The sequence below is a fragment of the Amyelois transitella genome, chromosome 25 (genome assembly GCF_032362555.1).
Source record: "Amyelois transitella isolate CPQ chromosome 25, ilAmyTran1.1, whole genome shotgun sequence".
Lineage (NCBI taxonomy): Eukaryota > Metazoa > Arthropoda > Insecta > Lepidoptera > Pyralidae > Amyelois > Amyelois transitella.
Window position 1 is genome coordinate 6,639,408 of NC_083528.1, and position 22,359 is coordinate 6,661,766.

The 22,359-nt window shown below is 36.4% G+C and overlaps 2 protein-coding genes across 2 annotated transcripts; one reads left to right on the forward strand and one right to left on the reverse strand.

Moving 5' to 3' along the window:
* Positions 1 to 73: 73 nt before the first annotated feature.
* On the reverse strand, positions 74 to 16,116 carry LOC106136532 (mitochondrial import receptor subunit TOM40 homolog 1). Its single transcript, XM_013337110.2, has 8 exons — positions 15,874 to 16,116; positions 14,893 to 14,960; positions 14,257 to 14,448; positions 13,807 to 13,938; positions 13,257 to 13,368; positions 10,918 to 10,994; positions 4,764 to 4,860; positions 74 to 3,987 (listed from the first exon to the last, which is right to left on the reverse strand). Exons 1-8 carry the CDS (start codon positions 16,001 to 16,003, stop codon positions 3,848 to 3,850), a joined length of 948 nt encoding a protein of 315 aa, XP_013192564.1. The 5' UTR covers positions 16,004 to 16,116; the 3' UTR covers positions 74 to 3,847.
* A 147-nt stretch (positions 16,117 to 16,263) lies between these two features.
* Positions 16,264 to 17,106, forward strand: LOC106136533 (STING ER exit protein). Its single transcript, XM_013337111.1, has one exon. It carries the CDS (start codon positions 16,446 to 16,448, stop codon positions 17,091 to 17,093), a length of 648 nt encoding a protein of 215 aa, XP_013192565.1. The 5' UTR covers positions 16,264 to 16,445; the 3' UTR covers positions 17,094 to 17,106.
* Positions 17,107 to 22,359: the final 5,253 nt, after the last annotated feature.

Here is a 22,359-nt window from a genome sequence, read left to right on the forward strand (position 1 = left end):
TTAAAAAACTTACTCCCAAATCATTTTAATCAAGTTAGGTATCCACCTGTGAAGGCAAAATAAAACTACACAGTGATTTATTAACATAACTCTATTAAAAATAAACATTTCAACAACAGGCTTTATGTACAATCCGCCATTTTCTATCTACAATAGTAAACGCTATAGCGCAGACATGTCCGGATTATTTCCCCAATAGTGAACTTGACATCGTCTCAAATACTATTAAAATTTTACCCATAATAAATTTTCTTACTTTGTCCGTACCTTTAAATGAAAAATATTACAATTTCAAAGAGAATTTTAAGTCAAGCCAATCGCACAAATTATCCACGTAATTGCAACCAAATAATAGGTACGTGGAAAAGTTACCGTTTAAAATTATAAGCGAAATTAAGTTTTATTATTTTTCAAAAATCACGGAACAATACATTTAGATTTACCGAATGCAATTATCATATTTTCTATTTTTTCCAATTTTAATTATTTTATTATCAAAATTTACGATTTTGTTTTGTCTTTTATTCAAAATGTTCAGATGTCAAAATTACACTTGGGAATGTGTCACTCTAGAGAAACTTGAGCAAATTAGGTGAATTAAATGAATAAACATATATATTATATATATCCAGTCACTATTAAAATAAGGCAGTAGACACACAAGCAGACGGCTAAATAAAAATACTTATAAATCTTCACACGGATCAAGAACATACTATAAATACCTTACCATATAATTATCCTATTATTGTTATAATGAAATAATAATGACATAATGATGACAAATAAAGATTATTAAAGATGGCGGAGCCTCTAGAGTGACATTTTCGCGCTGTAAATGCGATTCTGGTGCACATGAATACTCGTAACAAATAAACAATTTTGTAGAAAACAAATACGTACATACACCGTGCTTATAAAGCTACATGCACACATACCACATTTTAATATTAATTTAGGAATTATCATTCAATTGTTTGCATTTTGGCTAGGAAATTTAATATTCGAGGCAAGCTAATTGTGGCCTGAAAAAGAATTAAATTTTTTTTGTGATGTTTATAACCTCAAAGTGTCAATATGTCTTTGGTCGATCACTATTCCAAAATACAAATCAGTCATACTACATACATGAAATATTAAAAAGTTAATATAGTACTGATTCAACTCAAGTTTTGCAACTAAATGTATTTAGATAGCTAAAATTATCAGTACAATTGTATTGCTGTTGTGAATCATTAATTTCAGCAAGGAATTCATTTTAAATTAATCTATTAAATGGGTGCTTAACATGCGAAGATTTTACAGGCAGTTGGGTGACTTCTTACAGAAGGCTCTTTAGGTGGAGTTAGAAAAGTTTCAAATCAGCGTGACCTTTCAGTCATAATGACTGTTGGCTCTGTCTACCCCGCAGGGAATATAGCCGTGATCTTATGTAATGTTAGAAAAGTTTCCTACATACATATATAACCATAATCTAATTTTCGTAACTGAATTGCCTTAATGTGAAGAAAATGAGCTTAATATTGGTCGAAATGATTTTAAAAGCGAAATCGCCTGTCCAGGGTATTTACAAATTTGAGGATATTTTTTATTTAAGATATTTTCATAAATAACGGTTAGAGACTTCTAATTAGAAACCTGTTTTTTTAAAGATAATCTAAAACGCGTGCGCGCCAAAAAAATAAAAAGACACTGTTTCTAATATAGTTGGTAAACATACATACATACATAAATTCACGCCTCTTTCCCGGAGGGGTAGGCAGAGACACCCTCTTTCCACTTGCCACTATCTCTGCATATTTCCTAGTTGGTAAACAGACTCATGTAATAAAATTATACATACAATAATAATAAAGAATAAACAAAAAATATCAAGTACATCCTAGAAAAAAGTATAGGACGCTCGTATAAAATATAGTGTTTGTTAAAAGTCGCTTCCGGGTAAATTATTGGCAAGTATTAGTACGCAACCATTGAAATCATTTTCATATGACCTATGATACTCGGTGTGAGAAATTTCTTTTGTAAAAAGAAACTTGAACTGGTTCTGAAAGTTTCATCGACAGCAAAGTTGCTAAAAATTATTATTTATAAGCATGCTTATTTGACAGACTTTATCGCTCCATCGACTTTATCGAATTACCTACGTGATATGATAATTTTTAGATATTCTTAAAGATTTTTCAATTAATTTCTTTTAAACCCTACCTTTCAACATCAAAAATCAAAATCTGTATAGATATTTTATAAAATTATCATATCACGTTAAACTGAATATACATAATTATCCATGTAATTGCAAGGAAATTGTCACCAAAGGAGCTTATTATCAACTGTCGATCCATGAAAAATTATCCGTTAAATTGCAAATAACATTATTACTGTAGGTTTCAGTAAATTGACACATCACTTATGGAAATTATCCACTGTCAATCTGAGGAATTATCGGTGTAATTGCAAATAACATTATTTACATACATTACCACTAACATAGTTAAATATGTGGCCAAAGCGAATGAATATAAATTGTTAGTAGAAAATTATTTGGTTCAAATTTAACTGGCAATTTTTTTAAAGTTTTATTTAAAACTACCTTAATTTACATTTATTCACTTCAACCCTATCAATTAATTTTAATTAGGGGACGATAAGCCGTGTTGTAATCAGGTGACGGGTAACCGACAGCAGACAATTCACATGGACTAATAAATGAATTGTCTTCGGTTGAAATCCCGGGAACAACACATAAATTGGGGTTGCCATATATCTTGTTGAGAAAAGTACCAGAATATATAACTAATATTATATTCTAGTTTAGGAATTTTACTTTTTATTTTAATTAGGTAGATGTATTATCAGTATAGTTTAGAAATTGTTATAATCACATTTTGTCAAAATATATAACAGACATTTGCATTATAAAACATTAACTAAATAAAATTATAATTTTTTTTTTAATTCAGCCGGGTAAGTCCTCCATGCTGACCCATTATAGTTTCTAATACATATTTTAATGACATTGACCTGGTGGTCAAGCATCGTCAGAGACCTCAAAGTTCAACTTTCCGATGTGACCACCCAGGACAGATCAACCTGGCGCAAATGAGTGAGGAGACCCAACCCCAAATAATTGAATAAGGGTGGGACAAAGAAGATCTTGGATGTGTCCAGATATCTACCCGTGGTACGTTTATTTTAGAAGTACAGTCACCTTCAAGTGTAATTTTAATTAAACTGCATATTATATATTTAACGTTCATATTTTTAATGTTCCATCTCTACATCAATACTTCTACTATCATTCCACTTTCTTCTGTAAGTTTTCACACAAAAAGTATTTTATTATCACATTTAGTTTCTTTAAAAAAAACCTTTTTCACTGATAAACTTGAACCTCTTAACCTTATCCTTCGTTTGAGGTGCGGGTCAAGATTTTTCTGGTGTCCGTACAAATATTTGCGCGCGGTGGGAATGTATACAAAACATTTTCTATAATGACTCTATTATATAAGCGACCCGCCCCGTCTTCTCATGGACAACATTATTGATTTTCACACAAACTTTCTCCTCGCAATTAGTAGTATTTTAGGGGATGATATTTAAAAAAAAAACGCGTATTTTTCCGTTCTATACTATACAAACAAAATTACACTCGAATCGGTTCAGCAGTTAAGCCGTGAAAGCGGAACAGAAAAACAGACAGACTTTCACACTAATAAAATTATTAATACACCATCTCATACTAACTGAGTGCAAATATAATAACAAACAAAACTGGTACTTTTCCCCGAACATATTTCACCGCTGGCAACCCTAAACATTATTCATCGTCTGACCTTTACTCGTATTAGCAAATAATGAGTCCGCAGCCGAACTTAAACTGCTGTTTGGCCTGGTTGGCCATGCCGGAGAGGGCAAACGTGAACGGCAGAGGCTGGAGCTTCTTCTCGAGGACCGCTCCGATGTTCCAGTTAGAGTCTACCATACCTGCGAGGAAAAAGTTACATACATTATGTAAGTCATATACATTATGTGATTCGTCTCGACCGCCACCAAAGGGAAGATCTTCCAGGCTAGGTGTGATGCCTGGGGAACCGCGCGACAGACGATATTGTGTCGGAGGTTGTATATTTAGCTTCAATCCGTGAAATCTTTGACATCGCGTCTTAGATTCTTCGCTGCTATTGGTTGAGCGCGTCAATTTCTTCGCGATGAGTAGAGAGATGAGAGCGTAGAGATGTCGCCACACATAGATACATACATATCCCGTGTGGTACGCGGCACCAATGGACAAAAAGAATAGGACCACTCCATCTCTCTGTCATACATACATATTTACATAAAATCACGCCTCTTTCCCGGAGGTCTAGGCAGAGACTACCTCTTTCCACTTGCCACGATCTCTGCACACTTCCTTCGCTTCATCCACATTCATAACTCTCTTCATGCAAGCTCGGCGGTTTCGGGTACTCTTGACCTGACCCTTTACCAGGACGTCCTTAATTTGATCAAGATACGTTCGTCTAGGTCTTCCCACTCCGACCTTTCCCTCCACACTCTCCTTGTATATCTGCTTAGTCAACCTGCTTTCATTCATCCTCTCCACATGACCGAACCATCTCAACATACCCTTTTCTATTTCTGTAATTTGTATATCTATCTATCTTTATATATCTTCTATTGTTTGTAATTTGTAACTTTACCTGACCTTTTACGAGTATGTACTGATATATTTTCATAATTATTAAGTAATAGAAGGTTACCTCTGAAAACGAGGTCAGCCTTCGGTATGTTGACCTGATATCCGATGGTGCCGACAGACTCCATGCCCCGGAATGACGTGTCCACTTCAGCTACAATCTGGAAAAAATTACAAAGCATATATTATATTGTTGTATTGCCGTGTGGTTCCCGGCACCAATACAAAAAAGAATAGGACCACTCCATCTCTTTACCGTGGATGTTGTAAAAGGCGGCTAAGGGATAGGCTTACAAAATTCAAATTCAAAATTCAAAATTTTTATTCATTATTATAGGATATTATTATATCGCTTAATAATTGTCGTATGGTTTAACAACTTGGTTGACGTCAAATAAATTACTTAAAAACTAAGTTTACTGCCGCTTCCAAGGCGTCAGTGCAGAAGAAGCGGTAACAAACTGCACTGCAGCATTTTCATCAACAACGTCAACTTCACAATATTAAATTATACTTAGAATAGAATGTGGACGGGAGAATACATTGTTCACGGGAGATTTATATATTTATGAGATTTAATATTGAAAAAAGAAAAATATATATATATATATATTATGGATTGCCAATTTTAAAAAGATTTATGTACAGAGTGTACTGAAATTTTGATTTAAGTTCAAATTAAACTACAATTAATTACGAGGTTCCTGTGCCAAGCTCGAGCCAGATGTTTTTATCATTAAGGTAATCATCAGTCCTATAATAAGCCTTCCCACAAAGTACTTTCTTTACATACTCTTTGAATTTTCGGTTGGGCATATCAAGAACAGACTCCGGCAACCTATTATAAAATCGTATACAGTTCCCCATAAATGATTTACTGACTTTGCTAAGCCTATGAAACGGCATGACTAATTTATGTTTATTACGTAAATTTCTATCAGTTGTGGCACTAACTTTTTGAAAAAAAGAGGTATTTTTCCTAACATACATTATAAGATCAAAAATGTACTGGGACGCTACTGTAGGTATGTTTATTTTCTTAAAGAGTTGTCTTAACGAGTCTCTTGGTCCTAAGCCGTAAATTGCGCGAACGGCCCTTTTCTGAATTATAAAAATAGTTTGTATATCAGCCGCGCTACCCCATAAAAGTAAACCATAAGATAACAAGCTATGAAAATAGCTGAAATAAACAAGCCTAGCTGTAGCTACATCTGTCAATTGTCGGATCCTCCTAACAGCATAAGCGGCAGAGCTAAGTCTATTGGATAGTTTAGAAATATGAGCACCCCACTGTAGCTTTGCATCAATTATAATTCCTAAAAACTTTGTATTTTCAACAAATTCTAATTTCTGGCCAGTGTTATGTCAGTATTGGCCTGCCTTACGTTTGGAAGGGTAAATTTAATGCATTGGGTCTTATTAGCATTTAAAAGAAGATTGTTGGTTGAGAACCAGATAGATATGGCCGACAGTATATTATTAACCGAACTTACATTTTCGCTATGGCGATCTAATTTAAATATTAAAGAAGTGTCATCGGCAAACAGCACTATACCCGCCTGTTTTTCCACCATAAAAGGCAGGTCATTGACATATACCAAGAAGAGGAATGGTCCTAAAATTGAGCCCTGAGGAACACCCATTGAGACGCTTGAACCGCTTGACTTTACTCCATTAATATCTACAGTTTGAAGCCTATCAGTCAAATAGGATGCCATTAGTTTAGTTGATTTGTGGTCAAACCCATATTGACGAAGTTTACGCAAAAGTGTCTGATGATCTACGCAATCAAATGCTTTAGAGAGATCGCAAAAGACTCCAACTGAATCCTGTGAACTCTCCCACGCGTCATAGATTTGAGTAACAAGTGCTACTCCCGCATCAGTGGTGGACTTCCCGGCAGTGAACCCATATTGTTGGGAATGGAAAATGTTATTGATTTTAAAATATTGTTGCATTTGATTAAGCATCATCTTCTCAAACACCTTGCTCAAAACTGGCAATATAGAAATAGGTCTATAATTGCCAAGGACTGTTTTCTCCCCTTTTTTGAATAGAGGTATTAATTTGCTACATTTCATTAAATTTGGAAAAATACCCTCATCAATACATTCATTAAATATAAAAGCTAGATCAGATGCAATAATATCTATGATTTGACTTATGATACTAACAGACATACCCCAATGGTCTTCAGACTTTTTCAAATTAAGTTGTTTGAACGCCTTTAATATATTATCAGAGTTAACATATTTAAATTTAAAGACAGATTTGATGGGAGTTGTGTTATTATTAAGTAGGGTTTCAGCGCGCAATGGACAAGAGTCAACGTCAGAAGTTAGCTCCACAGGGATTTTTGCAAAGAAATTATCAAAAGCATTTACTATGTCCTGAGTTTTAGAAATACTTTTGTTACCAGATGATATTTGTTTAATACTGTCTCTATCTTTGATTTTGCCAGATTCTTTATTAATAATGTTCCATGTTTCTTTAATTTTATTTGGTGCGTTGTTTATTTTACTACTTATGTGCAAAGACTTGGCTTGCCTGCAAACTTTTTTAAATAATTTTGAATAATTTTTGACATATTCTACAAAACTGGGGTCAAAATTGTATTGTTTCTGGGCATATAAGTCATATAACTTATTCCTACTCTTGTGAATACCTACTGTAGCCCATTCACTGAACTGTAATCTATTACGAATATTGACTTGTTTCTGCTTGAACCTTTTTGAGTATTCAGCAGAAATCATATCAAATAAATTGTTATAATGTTCATTAGGATTATTTCCAGAATATGTTAAAGTATTTAATTGATTTGCAATGTTTATTTTAAATTTTCTTATGTTTTTGGAAGAAAGAGGTCTACACATAATTTTATCATTATTTAAATTGTTTAAGGACTCTTTCTCAAAGGTAACATATTGACCGGTGTGATCCGAGGGCAATTTGTGAATAATTGATTTCCGTATATAAAGATTATTGCAAAAAAAATTATCCAGACACTTGGCAGATGTAGATGTTATTCGGGTTGGTTCGAAAAAAACATACTCTAAATTATAAGATTTAAACAAATTAATAAATTGTATACTAACGGTTGATTTAACTAAAATGTCAATGTTAAAATCACCACAAATAATTAATTTTTTATTACATTTTGAGGTAACATGTAACACTTGATCCATTATTTTTAAAAATTGTTTAAATTCACAGTTTGGGGGACTGTACACACAAACAATTATATGATGATCTAGCTCGGCACAGGTCACTTCGGCACACCGCTCAACCGAAAGTCTGGTTATGTCTGTTCGCTCTTTACAGCGAAGACCGCATTTGATAAATATCATAGACCCACCTCTAATTGCAGACTTTCTGTTTAAGCAGCTCACAATATTATAATTGTTTAGGCTGAACATCATCTCCCCCTCCATGAGCCAATGCTCAGTCAAACATAAAATGTCCACATTTAATTCTTCTAAAACTAGTTGTACTTCTAATTCTTTGCCAGGAAGACCTTGTATATTTTGATGGATAATTCTTAACCCTCGAGGGTTTCCCGTTGTCTGAGTGTGCAGTTTAAATTAACTGTCAAGTCAACAGAGTTACCATCACACAGAGTTGGCAATTCTGTAGTCAACTTATAATTAATATTTCGCTTACAATGTAAACTCGTCCAAACATTAATATTACTAGCTACCAATGTAGCAATTTTGTTCTTATGGTATCTGGATAGAAATATTCTATCATTGGTCTTAAAACAATCACCTATGAAATTGTTTGTGTCAAAAAACACAAATTTGTCACTGTGACGACATGTCAACGAATGCATAAAATTATTGAGTAGGTGAATGTTTTTATTAAGTTTTGGAGACTGGCAACTCATATATGGAAAAGCACATAAAATTATTTGGTTAACTTTTAATTTATTCAAAGATTCAAAACAGTTAATTATATCTTTCCTGCCAATTTTAAAACTATCACCAATTAATATTACTATGGTGGATTTATTATTTAAATTTACATTATTAATTCTCTTAATAATTTGGGTAAAAGATGCATTTGGCATGCAGTAATTTATAAAAGACTGATTTAGGGTATCACAAAAATATTTACCCATATTGCTACCAATACCGTCTGAAAATAGCACTGTATTATAATTATAATGAGGTTTACAGGGTTCAGAGTTGGAATAAGTATCAAGCAAATTACCGGCACTGGGAGTGGGTGAAAGCAAGGTAGAATCATTGATATGGGGCTTGTTGAATTGCCCGCAGGTACATTCTTTTGATAAGAATTCAAGAGTCTCCTGGTTAAATGTACTGTCATGAATCAACTTTTCTACAGCCAACAGATGCTCAGTATTTTGCTGTCTTTGTTTATCATATTTATTAAACAGTTTAGAATAGTCATCCTGTAATTTTATGACATGAGTCTCCAATCTGATCCTATCAACCTCATATGCCTCTTGATTTTCTACCATTTTTTGATTGCAAGAGCTGATTTCCTTTTGTAACCTACAGTTCAATGAACTGCTTTTTATTAAGCATGATTTCCTAATGTTATTATTTTTTAATTGATATTTACATTTCCTAATTTTTTTAGAGAGTTTTAGGTATTTTTTTAATTTATTATGGCTCATATCAAGTTTTGGTTTGTTTTTATACATATTATCATAAGAAGTGTCACTAGTGAGATCAATAATTGAGGAATCAACTGAGGGTGACATAAGTCTACTTTCAATGAGCTCATCAAAGAGGCTGGACACCTCCTTTGACTGATGCGACTGGGCATCTTGCTCGTGTCTATTTATCAGCTCATATGCCTCACTCAGCTCCCTTTCTAATTCAGTAACACGTCTGAGTGTCTGCTCATACGTATCACTGCATTGGCGGAAAGAATCTACCACTAAATTAAGTCGGTTAAGCTGCCCGGTTAAGTCATCACAATTATTAAGACTCTCAGCAAGATGTTGTTCGAGCTTTAGATTTTTATTTCGCATCAATTCATATTCACGTTCATTGTCTTCCCTTTCCAGTAATAATTGCTCATTGTCCTTTTTCTCAGCCTTGAGTTGAACTAAGGCTTCCTTCAGTTGCATTTCCAGCTGACGAGCGGTCACAGCACGGGTTGAGGACGACATATTTTACAAAATAAGATGTTATAAGTATAAGGAAGACAATGAGAGTTTGATGTGTGTAAAATAATACCAGCAAACCGACTACCGTACTAAAACCTAACCTAATTCAAAAGTAAACAAACGTCAAATTCGGTATAGGAAATAAGTGATTTCGTAAGATATTTAATAAAAATTACGCAAAACAGTGCACAAGGACGCGGTGATTGATATAAATTCGTGAGGAAAAGTAACTATTGTACAGTTCTTACCTTGTAAAAGTTGTAAAATAAAACCGGCAACAGTTACCCACAGAACGTCAACTTTGAACACTATCTTTTCACAAGATACACCGAATTTGACCTTAAAAATTAAATATTACAATTACACTATGTGCATTCAATGAATTTATTTTATTTTTTACTTATTTTTAGTGTATTTTAATTAAATTTACAAATTTTAAATACGGAGCAATGAATATGACAATTACGCTCCGGGGTTGCCAGCCGCCAAAAAAAAAAAAAGAAAAAAAAAAAAAAAAAACAACTTGGGGTTCTTTTTTAGGCGATGGGCTAGCAACCTGTCACTATTTGAATCCCAATTCTATCATTAAGCCAAATAGCTGAACGTGGCGATTCAGTCTTTTCAAGGCTGTTGGCTCTGTCTACCCCGCAAGGAATATAGACGTGACCATATGTATGTATGTATGTAGGAATATATATTGTTACTAGCTGTCCCGGCAAACGTTGTTTTGCCATATAAATAACTTTTAAGTTATTTCTGGTTAAAAAAATGTTAAGGGTGGACAACCTTTATCACTAAGGGGTGTGAAAAATAGATGTTGGCCGATTCTCAGACCTACTCAATATATATTCGGTTTGATATGTATATGTGTGTGTTCTTCCGCGATTATCTCGCGTTTTGCTGAACCGATTCTGATGCAGTTTTTAGGAAAGTGTTTACCACACTTAGGAGATGTTTTTAGAAATTCAACCGACTTCAAATAAAGGATAACGATCCATTGAAGGCAGTTATTTCTTTATTTACGAAAATTATTTTTATGTAAGTAGTTTTTGACAAAAGGTCAAAACAAACAAATACACACTTGCAACTGTTCGCTGGCTTGTTTGAAGTAGCACACGTGGAAACCGGCCGGGCCCACAGTCGCCGACACTTCCGAATCTGAAACGGGAAATTTTAGGGAGTAAACATTGGTGTTTTTGTATGTTTGTAACGAATAAACTTAAAAAAAAAAAACTTAACTCTATTTTTGATTATATTTGGTACATAATTTTTTTTGTAAATTCTCGCGGGCGCGAAACCCAGCGCAAAAGCTAGTATATAAGCTAGGCCCCAAAATGAGATATTAGAAATTATTATAATTATAGATATAGGTTAAAAAAAAATTGCATTTTAAAATATTTGAATACACTGTTAATAACCAGTTTATACTGAATTTTTAACATACATACATACATATAATCACGTCTATATCCCTTGCGGGGTAAACAGAGCTAACAGTCTTATAAGACTGATAGGCCACGTTCAGCTATTTGGTGTCAAGAAAGAATTGAGATTCAAATAGTGACGGGTTAGCCCATCGCCTAAAAGAAGAATCCAAGAATTTTTAACTAATAAAATATAAAGTATGTGTTACATTAACTTTCTTATTGTTAATAAAAATCTAGATCTTTGATCTTGATAATTAAAGAGCGTTAGTGGTCGAAACGGTAAGGTGTCCAGTTAAAACGTGATGCGCATTAAGGAACCGGTTCAAATCCCAGTACCAATGACTATGTTCAAAGTTATGTACATTAGTTTGAATACTAACCGATGCTCTTACGGCGAGGTAAAACATCGCGAGGAAACCTGCACATTCAGGCAACTGGATGCATTACCATATAATCCAATACGGGTCAGGTTCCCCTGCAAAGGTTGCGGAGGTCAGATGGGAGTCGCTTCGAGTAAAAACCTGACTCACCCAATCCAGGATCCATGGTCACCCTGGGCTACTCCAGAGCGGTGAAGATGCAACAGGGACTAAAGTCATGAAGAACGCGTGAGTTTAAAGACTAAAGTCACGAAGAACGCTTGAGTTCAAAGACTAAAGTCACGAAGAACGCTCGAGTTCAAAGACTAAAGTCATGAAGAACGCTTGAGTTCAAAGACTAAAGTCATGAAGAACGCTTGAGTTCAAAGACTACAGTCATGAAGAACGCTTGAGTTCAAAGACTACAGTCATGAAGAACGCTTGAGTTCAAAGACTAAAGTCATGAAGAACGCTTGAGTTCAAAGACTACAGTCATGAGGAACGCTTGAGTTCAAAGACTAAAGTCATGAAGAACGCTTGAGTTCAAAGACTAAAGTCATGAAGAACGCGTGAGTTCAAAGACTAAAGTCATGAAGAACGCGTGAGTTCAAAGACTAAAGTCACGAAGAACGCTTGAGTTCAAAGACTAAAGTCACGAAGATCGCTTGAGTTCAAAGACTAAAGTCACGAAGAACGCTTGAGTTCAAAGACTACAGTCATGAGGAACGCTTGAGTTCAAAGACTAAAGTCATGAAGAACGCTTGAGTTCAAAGACTAAAGTCATGAAGAACGCTTGAGTTCAAAGACTACAGTCATGAGGAACGCTTGAGTTCAAAGACTAAAGTCATGAAGAACGCTTGAGTTCAAAGACTAAAGTCATGAAGAACGCGTGAGTTCAAAGACTAAAGTCATGAAGAACGCGTGAGTTCAAAGACTAAAGTCACAAAGAACGCTTGAGTTCAAAGACTAAAGTCACGAAGAACGCTTGAGTTCAAAGACTAAAGTCACGAAGAACACTTGAGTTAAAAGACTAAAGTCATGAAGAACGCTTGAGTTCAAAGACTTAAGTCATGAAGAACGCGTGACTTCAAAGACTAAAGTCATGAAGAACACTTGAATTCAAAGACTAAAGTCATGAAGAACGTTTGAGTTCAAAGACTAAAGTCATGAAGAAGGCTTGAGTTCAAAGACTAAAGTCATGAAGAACGCTTTTTTATTTTTCTCTGAAGGGAAAATCCTTTTAACGGACTGCCTCCCGGGTCCTCACCTGGGAGAGTGTGGTACTCCTGGCATCTAATGTGCCAGCCTACCCACTAAAACCCCTCCGGTGCGCCCTTTCCGCCATTTTGAGGACATCATGGGATCGCATGGCATTTCACCACAACATGAAGAACGTTAATTAAGGATGTCCTGGTAAAGGGTCAGGTCAAAAGTACCCGAAAACGCCGAGCTTGCATGAAGAGAGTTATGAATGTGGATGAAGCAAAGGAAGTATGCAGGGATCGTGGCAAGTGGAAAGAGGTAGTCTCTGCCTACCCCTCCGGGAAAGAAGCGTGATTTTATGTATGTATGTATGAAGAACGCTTGAGTTCAAAGCGAATGATGAAATGAGTATTTCAGTGTCCAGCACTGACCGTCCATGGTGTAGCGGCCCGCGGCGGAGCTGACGGCCACCTCGCCGCCCGGCGCGCGCGCCCCCGACTGGAACACCAGCTCCGCGCCCAGCGCCAGCCGCTTCGTCACCGACTGCACACATTTCAAGTACACACTGTAAGGACCGTGCCGTGGAATAGGACCTCCATCTCTTTTCCATGGATGTGGTAAAAGGCGACTAAGGGACAGGCTTTTAAACTTAGGATTCTTTTTTAGGCGATGGGCTCGTAACCTGTCTCTATTTGAATCTCAATTCTATCGTTAAGCCAAACAGCTGAACGTGGCATATCAGTCTCTACAAGACTGTTGGCTCTGTCTACACCTAAACGGATATACGAGTATCAATTCTACCGTTAAGCCAAACAGCTGAACGTGTCATTTATTTATTTATTTAAACGGTGGACTTAATGCCACAAGGCATTCTCTGCCAGTCGAACCTTTGGACCAAACTGATATATCAGTCTTTTCAAGACTGTTGGCTCTGTCTACCCCGTAAGGGATAAAGATGTGACTATATATATACGTAAATACCTGTAAGTAGTGCCCCACTAGTACTGCGGACTTGTCACTCAAGTCCGGCTTGGCCATGGTGAGGGCCAGCGTGTAATCTGATCCTTTGTACTCCACGGTGCCTTGGGTGGTCGTCAACTTGCATTCTTGTACCTGCGGAATACACATACAAACATACATACAACGTGTAACGGAAAGGGGGTTATCATATCGAGTACACCATACGAGTCTCAACTCCAGGACTCCAGGCTCGTACCAAGAGTCCTGAACTCAAAAAATAGTAAAATGATGATAATACATACATACATAAAATCATGCCTCTTTCCCGGAGGGGTAGGCAGATACTACCTCTTTCCACGATCTCTGCATACTTCCTTGGCTTCATCCACATTCATAACTCTCTTCATGCAAGCTCGGCGGTTTCGGGTACTTTTGACCTGACCCTTTACCTTTATATGTAGATATAACTACCTGAGCAGCTCCCTTAACCCTGATTTCGTCTGTCAGCTGGTGAATAATATTGAAATTGACATTCCCAGACGGGTCCACATCTCCGAGCAGCACGGGGAAGGCTTCCGTCGGTGATATCTGCTTCGTACCAATGTATGTCGCACCCAATTTGTATCCGTTCTGTGCTGAGCTCATGGTCAGAGTGTGGGACATCTGAAATCATTAACATAGGTTTTAATATAAGTGTTTGTGGTCAAATAAGAAAGGTGCCTGGTTAAAATGAGTGATGTATTGAGGTTAATATGAGTATTCAGTCAATTTTGATTCCAATATGCCAGTATTTTATTCTTGTAAGAATTTAATGAAAGCAGTTATTTTTAATAATAGTATGTTGTTTTTTAATATACTACCATGAATAACTATTTAACTTTGTTTCCTACACATTATACATATTCAGTCAATTTTGATTCCAATATGCCAGTATTTTAATCTTGTAAGAATTTAATGAAAGCAGTTATTTTTATAAATATAATAATGTGTAAGAACTTTCATTGTTGTTTCTTGTTCATTCTTTAAAATAACACTAAATGTGGAATAAGTTCATTCTTATAAATAACAAAAAATATGTAAAAAATAAAGCATTGAAATACTTCATACTTGGAAATGGTTGGAGATGCCCTTGTTGAACATCAGCTTCCCACCCTCAAAGTTGACAGGCATGACTTCTGCAAATTTAATGTAATTATAATTAGTACATTCATACATACATATGTATATCCCTTTCGGGGTAAACAGAGCCAACAGTATTGAAAAGACTGATAGGCAATTGCAATTAGTATTGACTTGTATACCAGTTGCCAAGTTGGACACCAGAGCAGCATTCAAATTGGATGAATAGTTCTCATGTTTTGTAAGTAAAAAATACAGACGGAAATTCTAAAAATCACATTGGTCTTTTATATCTCAACCCAACATTTATATATGTCTATGCACACATTATCATGATTGATGTTAGTGGAAAGTAAATAAATAACTTCAGTTCACTCGGTTAACAAAATTTTGTAAGTCTTTACATAATTTATTACTTAATGTATAGATTAAAAAATAAACACAAGTCATACAGCTGAACATGGCCTTTCATTCTTTTCAACTGTGATGTGGACTATTGGTATGTGTATGTACAACATATAAATATTAAAAAGACATTGTTTTCTTAAAATAAGGGAGTAGTTAATGTCCTAACAGAGAGATACCCTCCGACCCAGTGAGGCTCATATGATCGTAAATCACACATTATAAAGTTACATGAATCTTATCAGAAAACAAACAGAGTTTGTCTTCGGGAGCATGTAGGGAATAAAGAGGTGTTACTATATTATCGATTTCAATTTTGTGACAATGACCTCACAGAGTACATAGGTGAATTATGAAGTGACAGTGTGAAGTTCATTTCAGTGTAATTTAGTAATAAACCATACCATTACATCACAGTTAACCAAACTTTTTAACCAACATTAAGGTTTGTTTACAGACGATTTCTGACTGAACGTCACATGACAACTAGCTAGCAGGAGGCGCATCAAGCAATCCATTGCCATTTATAGCTTAATGTAACGCTAAAATATTTAGAAAATTTACCTTTCGTCTTTTTGTGCAACTCATCCAACGTTCCGGGGTTTTCACGCTTTTGATCATTAGTTATGTTTTGTAAGTCGGTGCTTGTGAGCCCTGCATTAGAGACACGGTACCTGCTTGCTATAGCACCCATTTTATTGAAGATTTCCTAATACTTTCCCTAAATTCCACAGAAATCGATGAACATGTGCAACAAATCTGTGGAAAAAAAGACAATCGCAGCGGTGTGTAGTTGACAGCCAATGTTACCAACGCAAGTTACAAATTCATAGACAATATAGAATGAATAACTAATTATTGGCGTAGGTATCGTCCTTATAACTATAAGAACGTTATGTTGTCACTCTAATTGAGTGGAAAGCTACCCTAAAATATATTGTAATGGCAACATTGATGACTAAATGTCATTAATTGTCAGAACAGCAAAAACAAGTTTTGTGAGATCACGATAAATGTATCATTTCTTTTGGCCTTTTTCTTACCTTCTCTTTGTACCACTTCAATTTGGATAAGTAAAATCATCGGCTATTAGTGCAGTAGTTTTTTTTAAGTTTTCATCGATAACTGTACTCAAAATGCCGAAAGTTGTGTCCAGAAGTATTGTCTGCTCAGACACGAAAGATCAGGAAGAATATAATGAAACGAAGCCTTTGCACATTTATTACTGCATCTGTGGACAGATGACTCTCATCCTGGACTGCACCATAGACCGCCTACCTCTAAGGCCTAAAGATGGAGCGCGAGTTATCGACGGGTCCAAACATGCACACAAAATAACATCGGATCCCGACGAGACCATCTATTTGAAGCGAGAAAATGGTATTGAACGACAGTACAGGATGAAATGTAAGAAATGTTCAGTTCCTTTGTATTACAAACATAACCAGGACAACAATATAGTGTTTATAATGCGAGGGGCTTTAGTGCAAACTGCTGGCGAAGGAGGGGTTACAGACATATACAAACAAGTCGCTTTGACACAGCCTAAGAAGATTATGGTCACAAAGCACACAAAGAACATGGGTAAATTCAGTTCTGTGACAGTTTCCACAATTGATGAAGAAGAAGATGAAATCGAGGCCAGAGAAGTGGCAGACAGTTATGCAAATAATGCTAGGATCATTGAAAAACAATTGGAGAGGAAAGGAATGAATAAACGACAAGCGGAGACCCCTGCGCAGACTACAGAGAAGAGAGTTAGAGGGACTTTGATAGATAAATAAATGTTAGACTGGATTTTGTCTGTTTTTCTGTTTTCAGTTTCATCTCATACATACATACAAACATATAATCACATCTTTATCCCTTGCAGGGTAGACAGAGCCAACAGTCTTGAAAAGACTGATAGGCCATGGTCAGCTGTTTGGCTTAATGATAGAATCAAGATTCAAATAGTGACAGATAGCTAGCCCATCGCCTGAAATCGCAAGGAATCCCAAGTTTATAAGCCTTTTCCTTAGTCGCCTTGATGATGAGAATGAGATGGAGTGGTCTTGTTTTTTTTTTATTGGTGCTGGGAGCCACGCAGTACTTTTCTCTCATATTTGTTTATAGCCTATATATTCATTATTTCATAATCGGATGATAAACAGATAGTCCTTTTAACATCTGCAGTAAGTGTAGTATTATTTATAGTAGTAGTAGTAGGATGTACATATGATTTTAGAACTGAGACTTTATTATTATTGACACTTCTGTGATACAATGTGAAGCTTTTAATTTTTTGTTGTCCCTATAAGAATCAGAATAATACAAGCTAATTTTTAATGGTTGTCACATTTACACATTTTAATTAATATTTCGTTGAATATAAAATTTGAATTGAAAATGCTGGAGCATATTCAATTTTCTATCTTCCCCTCATAGTTTCAAATATGATAATGCCATCCAGATGATAATTTCTAGTTTTGTTTATTTCAATGCAGATAAAGTACCTTTCAGTAAAAGAATTTTCATTATTTCATAATCGGATTATCACAGACAATCAAAGTAACTTAACCTGCATAATAATTTTTTTTTAAATAAAGGTTTTGTAAAATATGAAAAATAAAAGAAAATACAGCATTTTGCAGGTTTTTAATTATATGAAAACAATTTTACAATCTTTTTAAACAATAAATATAGATAATTAATAATGTCTCAATTTAATATGACTGACGGAATAAATATATCTTTCTTACGATTTCCAATTATTTACATAATATACAATCGAAAGTTATGCTAGCCACCATGCTAGAGTATAAAAATGTACTTATAAAGACGAATATTGGGATATTACGAAGTTTTAATACCTTTTTTTTTACAATATTTACAGTTTTCTTCATTTCTTTGAAGATTACAATTGGTTGGGAATTGTTAAAATTTTGGATCATAAAGTTTTAAACATAGTAACAAAGTTTTAAAAATTGCAATTGATTCAACTTTTTTTTTTTATTTGTGTAAACATAGAATAGGGTAAGGCAATTGTAGAGTGTCAAGGACAACCATGGTGAATGTAATCAAAGACAATTTATGACAAGTTGGACTATATTATTAAACATCTTGACCGTTATTCGAAGCCTAATAATAAAGTATGAGAGTTGCCATCGCTTCCTTCCGTTTCCTATCCCTTTCTTTCTTTGTTTCGCTGTCTCTTTCGCACTATCCACCACCACCAGCAGCAAGCGCCCCTAGTTTTGCGCGCTTTGATTTTCTCATTGACGTCGTTGTTTCCGACCCGTTAACACGTGCCTGGAAACCTGTGCTATATTTGGTTGGTTATACTTTTTGTTCATATACTTATTTACTTCATATACTTATACTTTTTGAAAAAATATCAGGTATGTGTATCCCTTTTTGTTAAGAGCTTTAGCAAAATTATTATTTTGAAGGTAGATTAATAAATCCTTTTAAAAACGATTAAAAGAAGTGTATTTGGATGGTCGAGTGTATTTGGATGGTCGATTGCTTTTGTACAAAAGGTTTAGTCTCCTTTTACGACATCCAGCTCTTGACCGGGGAAGCCTACTGACGTAGTGCCACCCCACATATATTACAGTGAAAATAAAAATTATTTTAGACAATTGATTTAAGTGCCAGTTGAATTTTGTTTCTTAGAAAAATAATTAAAGTTTATTAATAAAGTATTGATTCTGTCTCTTATACGCATTTTAGTTTAAAATATCAGTGAATTAAATGGAGAAGTGCCGGAAGATACAAATCGTGTTGATAAACCCAAGCGATCGAGAAAAAGAAAGCGGTATGAGAGTTCGAGTTCGAGTAGCAGCAGCTCGGGAGGCGCAAGCAGGAGGAGTACACGTAAGCGTTTTCGTAATTCTGATCATAAGTTAGAGAAATTAATTACTGAAGTGGCCGGTATTAAAAACCGGTTAGATTCAAATAGATATGACTCTGTCTATCAAGATAACAATGACTATATCGACGATAATGTTAGTCGCATTCTTTACGACAGCAAATGTGTTTCAAATATCGATTTGGAATCAGATCCTCCGATCTCTTTGTCTTTTGGTACTACAATAAAAGATCCTGATGTACTTAAAACACCAAAAGGCTATTTAGATATTTTGAAATCTATTCAACGATTCGATGACCCCGATTGGAGGAACGTTAGATAGTTAGACGTTCAAAAACGTTACCGTCATTCGCCAGGATTTACAGAGTTAGAGGTAAATTATGAAGTTAGGCGTTATGATGCTTCGCGTACTTTTGTTAATGCCGACAAGGCATTTGCTTCCTTGAGCTTCGCCCTTATTAAACAAAAAGATCAATTAGAAAACGACTTGCGCGACTTTTTGGGTTGGGCTAAAGAAAATTCAAATCCATCTTACAATGTGATATTTTTCAAAATCCAGGACATTTTTGTGACGGGTAATTTTTCGAAAATAAGTAACGATGCTCTTCAGATGGTCTGCGGTCATAGAGCAGAAATTATTCAACAGCGTAGGGAAACTATTTTGGCGTCTGTTAAGGACCCTCTTCATAAAACCCTCTTAAGGAAAATACCGCCATCGTGCAACACGCTTTTTGAGAACGAAAAATTTACTTCCGTCCTGAAAAAAGCCGGCGGAGTTCGTAAGGCTTTTGGACCCGTGAAAAGGATCGCGTTTTTGCGACGCAACCCGATCCATCCTCGTCTGCTCAACGGAATTCTTCTGCACAGACATCTAAAAAGATTGACAACAAGAATCATTTTCATTCTCATCCGTCTAAAGCTGGTGGCAGCAGTAATTATGGACAAAAGACATTTCGTGGTCGAGGCGGTAAGCATACAAACTACCGTCGAGAAAATGAAAACCGCACACGGAAGTACTCTCCCTCGTCCCACCGGGACAGGCGAGGTCGTAAGACAGGAAGTCGTTGACTCACCGAGTCCCTTCCAAGCCGGCCAATTACAATATTACCTCGCAAGGTGGAGGCAAATGGGTGCCTCCGAATTTATCCTGAAGATAATTTCAGGTTACCGTATCCCTTTTTTACAAAAACCTCCACTTCATATACCAAATGTAAAAGAAGGCCGGCACATTACACCACCCTCGACGGAAATGACTGTTATCATTATGAAAATGAAATCAGAAGGCGTCTTATCAGTGGTTCCCACGATCTCGCCAAGTTTCATCTCCCGTATGTTCTTAGTTCCCAAAAGCGATGGAACAATGAGGCCAATCTTCAACCTGAAGACCCTCAACTATTATGTTTACACAAGTCCGTTCAGACTCATAAATATTCACAAAATACCCGACTATTGGTTAATAAAAATAGATTTGTCCCAGGCGTACTTCCACCTGCCAATTGCGTTATCACACAGGCCATTTTTACGCCTAGTATACCAAAAACAACTCCTGGAAATGAACTGTCTACCCTTCGGTTTGAGTTCGGCTCCAAAGACGTTTGCTGCGTTGAGCAATTGGGTTTGCCAGATTCTTCGGGAACGTGGAATAAGAGTAGTAGTTTATCTCCACGATTATCTTTTAGCGAACCAGAACCCTCAAACCCTGAGAAGACAGGCATCAAAGACATTAATCCTTCTAAATCACTTAGGGTGGACAGTGTATTACGACAAATCAATGCTGATGCCATGCCAAGAAGTAGAGTATCTTGGAATATTGTGGAATGCGCGGGACCACCGACGAGCGCTGCCAGAAAAGAAATGTTTGAAATTGACGGCCATGATCAACGATCTCGTCAAAAACAAAACTGCCAGCCTCAAGCAGTTACAAAGCTTAGTGGGAATGATGAACTTTGCCAGTTTCGTGATATCACGGGGGAGAATGAATTCCCGACGTTTGCAGAAGTTCACAATTGTCCATTCAAAGAATATGACCACACACCATATTCCACTTTCCGACGATGTTTTAGTGGAGATGTTTTGGTGGCTCAGCCACATAGAGGATTGCTCACGGATACACGTTCCTCATCCGTCTCATTACATAGTAACAGATGCGTCAGACCATGCCTGGGGCGCACAAATAGACAATCACTATTTGTCAGGGACTTGGACCGTCCGGGAGAAGCACTTACATTGCAATCTTAAAGAGCTTCTAACTGTGCTCAAAGTGTTAGAAGAGCATGGTCAGAGTCTCCGCAACACAGCCGTTCATTTGCAGTGCGACAACAAAACTGCAGTTTCTTATCTACGAAACGAAGGGGGGACCAAGTCTCAGCAGTTACTAGATTTGACCCACAAAATATTGAGACTTTTAGACTTTCATCACATAAACCTTACTGTACACCACATCCCCGGACTATACAATGTCGAAGCAGATCGGTTATCCCGGTATCAAGCTATACCCGAGTGGCACCTTCTACCTCGAGCCACACAGTTAATTTGCCACCCACGATGCATTTGTTTGCTTCCCATATCACTCGGGTAGTTCCCATGTATTGTACACTGGACTACCAGGACAAGCATGCCGAATTTCACGACGCTCTGTCCCACAGTTGGGATTACCCACTGGCTTGGGTGTTTCCTCCACCCTTTTTGATACCCAAAATCTTACAGCACCTGAATTCATGCCGAGGCACATACTTGATCGTGGCCCCGAGATGGGAGCAGGTGTTTTGGAGGCCCGATCTAAAGTCGAGGTCCAAGGACCCACCATGGACCATCAGAAATCTTTCAGAAGTCCTGATAGATGCAACGACCGGATTAACTCCTCCGAAGGTAACGCAGATGTGCCTGGAAGTTTGGAGATGTGGGGGTGACGTGATTACCTAAAGGATTGGTCCGACCAGGAGCGTTCTTTACTTCTCAGAAGCTGGAGACCATCCACTATGAAATCTTATAAGCCGGCATGGACCAGATGGTGTCATTGGGCTCAAACAAATAATATTTCTATATCACGGCCCAGTGAGGTCCAACTTGCAAAATTTTTAGCGTATTTACATCAGCATGAGGGTCTTTCATACAGCACTATTTTATGCCATAAATCCGTAGTTTCTACTTTATGTGATCCGGAGTCGGGTGAACGTTTGAGTGGACACCCATTTGTT

What these genes read in the sequence shown, in the direction of transcription:
- LOC106136532 (XM_013337110.2), bottom strand. Translation starts at nt 16,003, where the DNA reads ATGGGTGCTATAGCAAGCAGGTACCGTGTCTCTAATGCAGGGCTCACA. An exon ending in TAGTGGGGCACTACTTACAG is followed by an intron (nt 13,369 to 13,806) that starts GTATTTACGTAT and finishes AAATGTGTGCAG; the next exon opens with TCGGTGACGAAGCGGCTGGC. An exon ending in GGGCCGCTACACCATGGACG is followed by an intron (nt 10,995 to 13,256) that starts GTCAGTGCTGGA and finishes TTCCCGTTTCAG; the next exon opens with ATTCGGAAGTGTCGGCGACT.
- LOC106136533 (XM_013337111.1), top strand. Translation starts at nt 16,446, where the DNA reads ATGCCGAAAGTTGTGTCCAGAAGTATTGTCTGCTCAGACACGAAAGAT.